Raw genomic sequence first — 11,763 nt, 5'->3', positions numbered from 1 at the left:
AAATAAATACTTGAAATATTCAGTCTGCAGCATCAGTGTTGTGCAGTGCTTGGTAAGTTTATAGTAGGCCTATTTGTGTACATTCTCCTTATATCTCAAACTAATCAGGAAGAATGTTGTGGGTTTGTCACTATTTTGTCATCTAAATTATCCCTTACATAACAATGTCTGGCCAAAAATCTAGCACATGCTATTTCCTAAAATTAGTTTTTTTTACAAATGTGTTTTTTATTTATCACAGCAGTGTGAAACTGGCTGCAATAGTGTCTGATCATTGAGGACTGTGTTGGTTAAATTAAAACTAATAGCATTTTCACAAATATGTGTATATGTTTTCACTGAAGTGTCATTTTGCAAACAATCTAGGAATTATGCAAATTGAGTGTGGTGTTTGGATAATTGTGATTATATTTTGAAAAAATGAACCCGGTCTTCAAAATTGCGTGTAAACAATTGAAAAAAACTGTAAATAGGGCCACTAACAGCTTCTGATTTTATGCATAGATTGGTTTCACTTAATTTAAACCAGCTATTAAACTTACATTTTCAAGTTTAGTGGGTTGAAATTCATTACAGTGTACTAATCATTTGAATAGGATAACACATTCTTAGTACAGTGAATTCAAAACTTTTCCGAATCGGATTTGGGATATACTGTACCTCATTGACCTCATGTGACACTCAAGCACATGAATGTGGAAACCATTTATAGTTGAAATACCTTATCCTATGATGTATCTGTAGATGGTTAACTTAAAGGTATAGTTCAACCAAAAATGAAAATTCTGTTATAATTTTCTCAATACACCCTCAAGTAGTTCTTCATTCTTCTGAACGTAAAGGCAAACATTTTAATGAATGTGGGAAACCAAACAGGAAATTGACTTCCATAATATTTTTTTCCAGATAATGGAAGTCAGTGGCTACCAGCAACTGTTTGGTTATCCACATTCTTCAAAATATCTTTATTTGTGTTCAGCAAAAGAAAGAAAGAACTTGAGGGTGAGTAAATGATGGCACAATTTTTGATGAACAGTATGTCTTCAATGTAAACCCATTTGCAAATGCAATACATGTAAATATACTGCATTTTCACGTTATCATAAAAGTAAAAACATATATTAAACCTATTAGCAACAATTTAATATATGAACATATATATCTAGACCATACAATTATGTATGTTTATGTATATCCATCCCAAAAACCCATCAATACTCGTTGATATTTTACAATATAAAAGATTGACACTGTTCAATAAAATTTGCATTGTAGCTTGATTTCTGAACTCTGTAACTCTGTCTTTTCGTAGCACTCCATCTTCATCCATTTGATACAAAAGTTATGTGTGATGTTTCAAAGTGATTTTCAAGGTTAATGGCTCTCCACTGGCCACTCTGTAATTTCAAAGAAAAGTTTACAAAGGTCCTCAGATAACTTTTTGTGCACAGTTGTTTGGACTGTCTTGGTTTAGTTTATGTGAGATTTAAATTAACTCTGGATATATAAACCCAGTGCATGAAAATTATATATCACCTCATTGGTAACATATGTGTCAATTTCACGCTTGATATAGGGCAATATATGTATTACAATTCCGTATGGAAAAATATGTCCAAAAGAAAACACACATTGGTGAAGATGAAAAGGGGTACCATAGCGAGAACAAGTGAACTTACGATCTTAGATCAAATGCCAGTGCTCCAGTGGTGACTCTAGTGCTGACTGAGAGTGATTCAGTTGTTCTTAAGCTGTTTGTGTTCTGTAATTGCTCTTGTCTGACACAGATCTCTGTGAGTTGTAGTTGCAGGATAAGAGGTCTCTGTCTGCCCCTCTGACCCACTGCAATTAGACTGACTCCTTGTGTGCTTCCTGTCAGTATAGCCATTCCGTTGTCATACGACATGCTTCTGATACACACATGCACAAAGACACAGACACAAAAGTCGTATCAACTTGGACACAAAACTTAAGGCCACTTGTCTATCACAGTACCCCCACCCACCCCCCACGCCATTCTTCTGTTGCCAGAACCAGCTCTTTGTCTCCATACATCATGGCAATATGAAGCAAGTTGCAACTAGCCCTTGTCTCCCCACCCTCCCTTCTGTGGCTCAGGGCCACAGCAAGTCAGTGGAGCCTCCCTCATCATTTTAATCAGCTTGTTAGGCATGGTCGGTCACCACAACACAGATGTCTGAGAAACAAACACAAATACTTCTTTGATCCTTCTTTGTGATCTGGGAATAGTGTGCACATAATCTCACTATTGCGAGGAAAATATTGATGCTGAAAAGCTTTAGGAAAATTGCAATTTACTTTGACAAGATGGGGTTTTAACAAAAGTTGGCTGTTGTGGGAATTCTTCATTGTACATTTGGGAATTGTGCAAATCATACATACCATCTGAACTTGCCTGTTTGATTCCCCCATAGCAACAAATCCAGCAGGGTCTCCTCAGCATCATCTGGACCCACTGACTGGTCCCCAGTCCCTACTGCCCACTTTGTCCCCAACTCACGCTATGATTGACATTTTGCTTCAATTCCAACAGTCTAACAGCTTATGTGGACTCTCCATTGGCCATTCTGAAATTTGAAAGAAAAGTTCAGGTCCACAGATAACCTCTTGTGCACAATTGTTTGGACTGGTTTAATTCATGTTGGTTTGAAGATTTAAATGTAACTTTTAACATTAATCAAATTGATATGTTTAAAAAATGTTTAATGTGAATTTGAGTCGTCCCTTATATTCCACAATCAACAAGATAATGACACATAAATAATGTATACGTGTCATATTATATCTGTGTTAAGATTATGAAGGTATCACGTATTTTCAGCCCTGTGCGATGTTATTCCTTCAGTCAATATACAGTGTGTGTATATATACTATATGTGTGTGTGTGTGTGTGTGTGTGTGTGTGTGTGTGTGTGTGTGTGTGTGTGTGTGTGTGTGTGTGTGTGTGTTTTCCAGCGGTCTGACATCTCTGCTCCTGGACCTAGATGATGTGTGGAGAGGGGCAAGAGGAAGGTATGATGCGAAGGGGCGGTGTTAGACAATACCATCTCACAAATATATCCCAACCCTCTGTCATTCTGAAGAGCTTCTACTAAGAACTATTCTCTCATAACCTGATCTGTTATAGCCCGATCGGGCGACGGAGCTCCAGCGAAATAAAAGAGAAGACAGGATTTACCGGAGATGTTTTTCGAGTCGAGGGCTGTTTTTGTATCTCCAGTTCATTCCAAATAATCGCAGTCTCGCCCAAGAGGACTGATAACATTTTAGTACTTTTTCTACAATCTTATCGACATTGCCATCTCTATTGTCTAGAGTCTGGGGTCACGAGGCATCACCTCAAAATTTTTTATCTCAAGATAAAAGGCATCATCCATTATTTTTTACAGACGAATAACAGCGAAAGGCAGAATTGCTCAGCATAACAATTTTGACAGAAACAGATTTTACTCAATTTGTTTTCGGGGGATTTCAAAGTACTAAATGAAGAAATATTTAACACGGTGAGATGCTCCATGAAAGAAATTACAGAAAGACACGCGGATAGAGTAAAGAGTTGGGCAGCTTTAAAGGACAAGAATCTTCTTTCTGGAGCTGTCAACTGCATAACACGGTTTGTTGAATTATTCGTGTAAAATATATTTAACTGCTTTATACGTGTTTGTATCTGCGTGCATGTTTTCAAAGGTAGCACTGTAACATGTATTATAGTTTGTAAAGATGTTAATCAGGTTTCAATATTCTTGTTGGTATATTAAATCCTTAGATAGACACTTAGTTTGTTTTAGGCTACAATTATTTTGAAAAGTGTTCGCGCAAATGCTTTGTTCAACTGTTGCTTTACACTTTTCTTCTATTTACCAGTCATTCAAGTCATTTTTTCAAAACTAACAAAAATCTAACATAATGTAGGCCTATTTAAATAAATGAGACATGTAGATGTTGCAAATATTTAGGATACATGTTGTATATAATAATTGTGTCTGTCCATTACCAGTTGTGAGAGAGAAATTATGCTGATCTAAAAGCAGAGTTCCCACAACAGATGTTAACCTTTTGAACCATTTATTATTCTGGTTCCGTTTTGTCCTGTTACGCAGCACGCGCCAAGCGTTATAGTGTGACAGATGGATGGCTTTAATTGCAGAACGTGACTCCAGAATTATCATATTTGTACTTAATATTGTTTATAGGAAGGGCAACAAAAGGTGTGCATTTTCTATTTGTCCATTTTAAACTGATTTTGTGTGTGTGTGCTATTAGTAGCAATGCTAAAACTGTTTTTAACAATTACATTTTCGTCTCTTTTTTTAATCGAATTTCAGATGCTTAAAATAGAAATATACATTTCCCCCAATAGCTATAGAATAGCCTATAAAATGCTTTAAAAATGTAGCCTACCACGATGTTTGCTCTGCATATTTTGCAAATGTCAATGAATTTAGTATTGTATTGTAACAAATATAGTATATAGTATTGGTATACAAATATCTTCGTATAGTGTGCAGAGTATACAAATATGTTTATATTTTGGGGAGCATAAACATGGAAACAAATAAAAAACAACAGATAAAGAATCTTTAAAACACTACAAAACTAAAATTCGTTTGTTTTCTTTAGTAAATGTGTCCTATGGTGTGACGGAAAAATGTTAAAAACAAACAAACAGACAAAAAAAAACTCTTAACATTGAAGATAAACGTTTCTCGTGATATTTGTATAAGTATTTTTTTCTACATTTTTGCTATGTCACACCATTGGACACAGTCCAATTTTTATTTGTCAACTAGCCAATTATGAAATATTTGTGTTTCAGGACTTGTGACATTTCTAAGTCGAAACTGAAAATGATGCTGAGTCCAGAACAAACTGATTCAGATCTACCGTGGAGCCAGTCAGACGCTGAAACAATGCTGAACGATATCAAGGTTGGCTGCATCACGGACGAGCCCATGGAGGGAGAGGGCAAGACGAAGTCTCTGGCCCCGCAAACCCTCAGCAGGGAGGAAAAGAGGAGGCGCAGGCGCGCCACAGCGAAATACCGTTCAGCCCACGCCACCCGCGAGAGAATCCGGGTCGAAGCCTTCAACGTTGCCTTTGCCGAACTGAGGAAGCTGTTGCCTACGCTGCCCCCTGACAAAAAACTGTCCAAGATTGAAATTCTGAGACTAGCTATTTGTTACATTTCATATCTAAATCATGTGTTGGATGTTTAGCACAGGTCCCTCTTTATAATGAGTAACGCACTCCAAGGACACATGGGGGCCTGTCTGCAGCAAACAATACGGTATCCTAATTTTGCAGTTTTCAGCTCTTTGCTCTACCTACATTGGAAGTGCAATTGGAAGAGATTGAAACCACAAAAGATGGCTACCACCCAAGTGTTCATTAGACTTTAGACAGGTATTAATACATTTTAATGAGATATTAGGCTATAGCTTAGAGCGAAGAGAATACCCTCTTCAACCAAAAAATGGTGATTGCTCGTCGTGAACCATTTAAAAGACTGTGGTCCCTGCTTTAAGCTATACACAGAATAAATGATGCAATAAGGTCGAGAGGGACTTAAAACAAATCGAATAACCTATGTTGTTATTTGTGTAGATATGGACACACCAGTGTAGCGTTTTTATAGCAGGTCAAGGTACAGAGAAAACCCGTTGCATCACTCTGTAGAACAGTGAAGAATAAACCAGACCCTCTCCTCCTCTAATAGCTGCTCGGTAGATCTAGTTAGTAGTTGTTTAATCAGGAGGAAATGACGTATAAGTGCCACTCGAATTATGACATCGTGACCATAACCACTCGCATTTAAATATTTGTTATTTATTATATACTTGTTGAATATATTTTGATATGATTCGTGTCATTTTTTATTTGTTGAAAGATTGTTGTTTAGATTCATGTACGTTGGTTGTATGTAGCTTAAAGAAAAGTTACCTTGTGTGTTAGACCTTGTCATTCAGTAATGATGAGATGAAAATATTAAGCATCAACTTGCACCTTTAGTGTTAATTGATTTAATATATCTATATATTTTGTGATGCAATTACTTAGATAAATTGGCTGTTTTTGCTCATCAGTTTGTCATGCATTAGAACAACACATTCATTACAAAGAAATCTTTTTAAATAACAGATATTTAAATCAATGTTCTATTAATGTCATTTGAATTATAGACCTATGATTTATGAGACAATAGACTGGCAATTTATTGTATGACCAAAAATGACATCGTAAATTTGACATTTTCTTTTTCTGAGTGTTCACGTGCCGACATCTGAGATGCTTATGTTCATAACCCCACTACAACATGTGATACAATGAGTTATATTAAGTTATAGTGAGTTCATTTTTTAGTGAAAAACATATCTGCTATCCAAAGATCTATCTTGTATTTTTCAGGGTCGTGCCCTTTATTGCTTTATGCACATATTTTGTAGTAAAGTTGCTGTGACAGCTTTTTAAAATCAAAGTATTTTGTTTATCATATTATGATGTTGATTCGTTTTTTCTTTTTTTTAAATAAAATAACAATCAAAAATGTTTGACTCTTTAATCACAGATGCCGAATAATAAAATTTTGTCTTATGTAAAGATTAAATAGGTCGCTTTACAGATTACATTTGCGTTTCTGAATGATAGTTTACGTCATGTAAATTTTATCCTTTATTAGCAGTGACATATTTTTGTAATTGTTTGTGACGTAATTTGCTTTAGGATATTCCGATTAATTGTCTTAGTCTACCAAGAGATGTGAATTAAGTCAGAAGCGCAGAGAAAATGATGGAGAGTGGTCAGTCGCGGTAAGCGTTGTCGTGTAGGTTTTGCTCTCCGTGTGTTTGCTCCTCGTTCTCCCTCTTGGCTGAAAGGCCGTTTCCCTAGAGAGGGGGCAGGTGTTACTCCAGACGAGCCAAGACAACCAAATTACAGGCCGTCTGGCACCTCCCGTGGGAAACACACAGAGAGAGAGAGAGTGAGTGAGAAACAGAGAGAGAAAGAGAGAGATTTATTCTTACATACCATTTATACATATATAATAATATTATAAATTTAGGCTACATATACGTGACGCTTCAATATACCATATATATTATAAGTAAAAACATGCAAGGGTTAACTTCCTTTGTTCAGTCTGCCCTCGTCGATGATCACTCAGCGTCTTTAATCAAATTTTGAAAAGCACAATTGTTTGTGTGTTATTAGTTTAGCCAGACTGATACTGAGTTCTATGAAGATCAAAGAGTTCACAAACTTCTTCTTGCCACTGTATGTATAAATCTAACTAAATTCCCACATCCAAGCAGCTTCTCAAGCATGCACTGGTGATTATGTCTCGTGCAAAACTTCAGTTGTCTCAGACCAGGGTTTTTACCCTTGTAAGTTCACAGTCGGTGTTTTTAGAACAACCACTTTTCTTGAACAAATGTTTTTATTTAATATCTACTTAATCTGAATTTCTCTTCACTTGCTGGCTATAAAGAACATTTTACACTTACACAACAGCACTCAAATTCAAACACTGGCTCAGTGATTGAATGATAATAGATAATGCGACTTTGTAATGTCCTGAGACCACCAGAAAGGATTTGAAAGAGCTTCTCTTTTAATCCATGACTTAACATGCGTTTTCCAGACGATAATTAACTGTGTCTATTATAGGATGATGTCCCTAAAAGGATTTGACAGTACAAGTCGAAGTGCATTATAACATAAATACTGTCCTATAGCCAACAAAACACTACTTTCAGCTTCAAAATCATGTAAAGAGCAGCATGTTTCTTGACTCTGGAGGGAGGCAGTGACCTTATAGCCATGAAGCACCAAAACAAATATGTGAGTATGAATTTTAGTTCAAAAATGAATAATTTAAACAAGAATTATAATATTTTCTACTGCATGGTTTTCTCTTTACCAGGAATTTCTATAATTTGTTAGATTAGTTATTGAATTTCATGTGTTTAAAAATTGTTATCCTCTGACAGTTTACTTCACTGGCATTGTTTATTAGCCTACCTGTTAATTTGTCATGTACCCTTATGTTGATTTCAGAAGTAACAATTAAAATCATCATACTTTCCAATGGCAGAAAGACCAGGCACTATAATGATTCAATTTATGTCAAAATTGTTGTTAATTCATTTATTATTATTCAGTGGGGTTCTTGTGTTTTAAATTAAATTAAAATGAATGAAATTCAAACACTCTAAATTTAAACCAAATAGATCACATGGACAAATGCATCACCAACTGATAATAGTTTTTATGGTATTGAGGAGTATTTATGCTACAGGGTGGTATATATCCATTCACTTTATTTTTGTCCTTGCTGCAGCTCCAAAACAAACCCTAATTTAAAGCTGTCAGATGTAGTCCTGTTCTGAGTGGGTAACAGAATGTGAATGCAGCCAGCACATGTGTGTTTGTGTATGAGAAAAAGCCATATTGCCTCTCTGTTCACCATGGATTATGCAATGGCAAAGACCTATAAGTGACCATATGTCAGGAAGTGTATACAGGTGGCCCAGAATCCTATTCACTATAGTCCTGTTTGTGGGTTCTCCCACCATCATTATTCAGGTACACTTTTCTAGAATCAAAAATGGGCCAATATAGGCAGGCACACATTCCCATTTGTTCCAAATAGAGCTTCTTGTTTTTCCAACTAGAGAAACACAAGAAAAAGCAGCCATATGTCGACAGGTCTTACACAGCATTTAAAAGCCAGAAGGGAGTGTTTGCATCTTTCCTCTCCTTCCATTACAATTATGCTCATCTTCAATGCCTAGAGCCCATCTCCCTTTGCACCTTCAACCTACCCCTTTCACTCATTCCCTTGATATCCATCAAAGGTGTGTGTTGTAGAGTGAGTGTTGCACTAGCAGTGAGGTACAAAGGCAGATCCATGTGTTGAAATGTGGCCCCTGGGATGGGCCACATTATGCTTGCCCACTTCACCAGCAGGGACCCAGGCTGGAGCTGGCTCATGGCCCTTTGTCTCCAAACAGATGGAAATACACTAGAGTAGAGAGAGTAGAAGAAGAGAAAAGAAGAAAGGGGATACAGAAAAAAGAAGTCAGTCTGTTCTCATTACCTCACATATTGAGAGCGACACGCTCACAATACGTCAGTGTTGAATAGGCTCTGTCTTATTCAAGCTCATGCTCAGGCCATCTGTACACACAACACACATGCATTTACACATGCACAGCAGTCAACTTCATATATTTAAGTACCTTTAGTGCTATATCACTAAATTAAGTGACAATTTTAAAAGTATGCTTACTGTGTATGTCTGTTAGTACTGTTTTTTTTTTTTTTTTTTTTTTGTAGAGGTTTAATGTAGTTTATTTTTCAACAAGAGCATAATATTGAATGAAGAGATTCTAAGTCCTCTAACACATTTTTTGCTAAACAGTGTAAAAACTTGTAAACACAGGCCATCCGTCTCTCAGACTCCAAACTGAATGATCTCAAGCATGCTGAATAGTGGCTCTATCTGCACAATGACTTCTTAAAGCACATATGTTTTAGACCCCCTGCAAATCCTTTCAGAAAACCAAAAAGGTGTTGTTTACATTGAAAGGTTATTCAAACGTTGTTCTTACTCTATATTGCCATATTTGTCACTTCAAGGATCTAAGAACAAATTATTAAAAAATAGATCTTTCTGAAATTGCATCGCCCTCTTTCGGTCACTTTTAGTTGTTGCTTATTCAAGCGCTATGCTCTGAAAATAGATGTGCACTAAATGCATTTGTCCACAAGAGAGTGATCTTTGCTTATGAAAGTGAGAGACGTTTCTTCACATATGTGATACGTGTGTATTTTCAATATTTCTTATATGTTTACTAACAGATACATTGATGCTAACACAAAAAAAGAATGGGGTAGAGTGGGGGAAAACACCCCCCTTAAGGATTGTGCCATTTTTTTCAGTGAAACAAAAATTAAATGTGTTCAGAAAAGTTATCATAGTTTTAGTGGCAATGACATAAATTATAAACCAAGTATGAAATATTTCCAGAGTTTTCATGTTATTAGATTTTTAACAAAAATTAAATTTGTGCCACTTATGGGGGAAAACACCCCCATGGGTGGGGTAAAATGCTTCCCAATCTAACAAAGCAATTTGCTTTAAACATTTACAGCAAAATCAGAGTACGGGCAGTTTTAGCTTGAAATTTAAAAAAGAATATAATTATGAATTACAAAATTATTATAGTCTATTTGAAAAAGAAAAGTTAGCTGATGATAACTGGCAAGCTAACTAGCTACCTGATGTTAACTTGAGGTAATTTTTAAATTATAAATATAATATAAATATAAATATACTTTTATTCAACCAACCAGTTAGAATTCATTTGATTGAAAAACAAAGGATTTGAAGTTCAGAACAGAATAACTACAGTAATTGCCCATTGCCCTCTGGGGGCGTTTTACCCCACACACTATGTTTGAGAAAAAATTATGTCAATCTGAAAATATAGTAAAAATTTTATTCAATAACACGTACTTTCTATCTGCAGGCCCTACTGTTCTCATATCATATATAACTGTGATGTTCTACAAAACAACAATATTTAAAACACGTTTTCTTACAGCTGAAAATTAGATCATTTCCTGTGAAATCTGTTTTCTCTCCGGTACATCACCAGTGTAAGCTTCATGGTGAAAACTTCTATATCACTCTTGTCAACATAGTCCATAGTTACAACAAAAATTGATCTTGACTTTATCTTGTGGTTATTTTGGGGAAAACACTAGGGGGCGTTTCCCCCCACTCTACCTTACACAAAACTGAATCACAAAATTGCAAATGAACCTGAATGGCTCAAACTGCTGTAACTCTGCTTCAATTCAGTTACCATTTATATTTATATTATGTCTGCAGCCTCAAGAAGATTGCCAGAGACTTGGCATGAATAATGTAATAGCTGTAATGCAACTAGTCTCGCCATGTTTGTGTAGCCCTCGGTAGCCGGAAAAAGGTCTAAGTTAGAGATTGAACTCAGATGACCCTAGGACATCCACAATCTTTAGTGTTATGCATGAAATGAGTAAAAAATGACATCTGAATGCTAGCGTCACTGACTAACATTATGATAGAAATATGACCACAAGCTTTAAGTGTTGTCATTAAAGCCATTATTTGTTGCATTTGTCATCATATGTTGATTTATGCCCACGGTGAAATGAAGTCAAGTCACCCTGCTTTGTACCATACTGATTGTGTCAAAGCAGCTTCACAGAAATAAACAGGAAATCGCAGAAGCAATTATAAAAGCTCTTCTAGCCTATACCACGGAGACAGTTCTGCTGTAAACAACTCTAAAAGACAATAGTGTCATTATCTTATGTTACATCAGTAACAGTGTAAATCTATCAGCTATCGGCAGTTCAACAATGAGCAGCAATGCTGTTGTTCAGTTCGAGTCAGAATTCAGTGTTGATTTAATGCAGTTCAATATTAGTGTTGATGTTGCGAGGTGTGATTCAGCTAGAAAGAAGCTCTACAAAAAACAAGAGTGGCATCATCCAGTTTAATTCAGTTCAAGTTCCCATCCAGTAGTTTTAATCTGTCATATCGATAAGCTATATTACAAAAATAACTTTATTTTTTATTTAGGCCCATTTATTTTGCTTTTATTAGTTTCGTCTACTGCGTGCCTTTAATTTATTTTACATATCCTTACTTTTACAAACGTTTATTTGAATAGAATCGTGCTGTTGTATATTGTA

At 35.8% G+C, this 11,763-nt stretch overlaps 1 protein-coding gene across 1 annotated transcript; it reads left to right on the top strand.

Annotated features, from left to right (window-relative positions):
- Positions 1–4,868: 4,868 nt before the first annotated feature.
- Positions 4,869–5,237, top strand: LOC306872855 (helix-loop-helix protein 2-like; the record flags this gene model as incomplete). Its single annotated transcript, XM_079421732.1, has 1 exon — positions 4,869–5,237. The coding sequence occupies one exon, from the start codon at positions 4,869–4,871 to the stop codon at positions 5,235–5,237; it is 369 nt and encodes a 122-aa protein (XP_079277858.1).
- Between the last annotated feature and the right edge of the window lie 6,526 nt (positions 5,238–11,763).

This window comes from Barbus barbus, assembly GCF_936440315.1.
Source record: "Barbus barbus genome assembly, chromosome: 7".
In the NCBI taxonomy this organism is placed as follows: Eukaryota; Metazoa; Chordata; class Actinopteri; order Cypriniformes; family Cyprinidae; genus Barbus; species Barbus barbus.
Note: the sequence above shows the minus strand (reverse complement) of the source record. Positions and strands in the feature narration are given on the sequence as shown.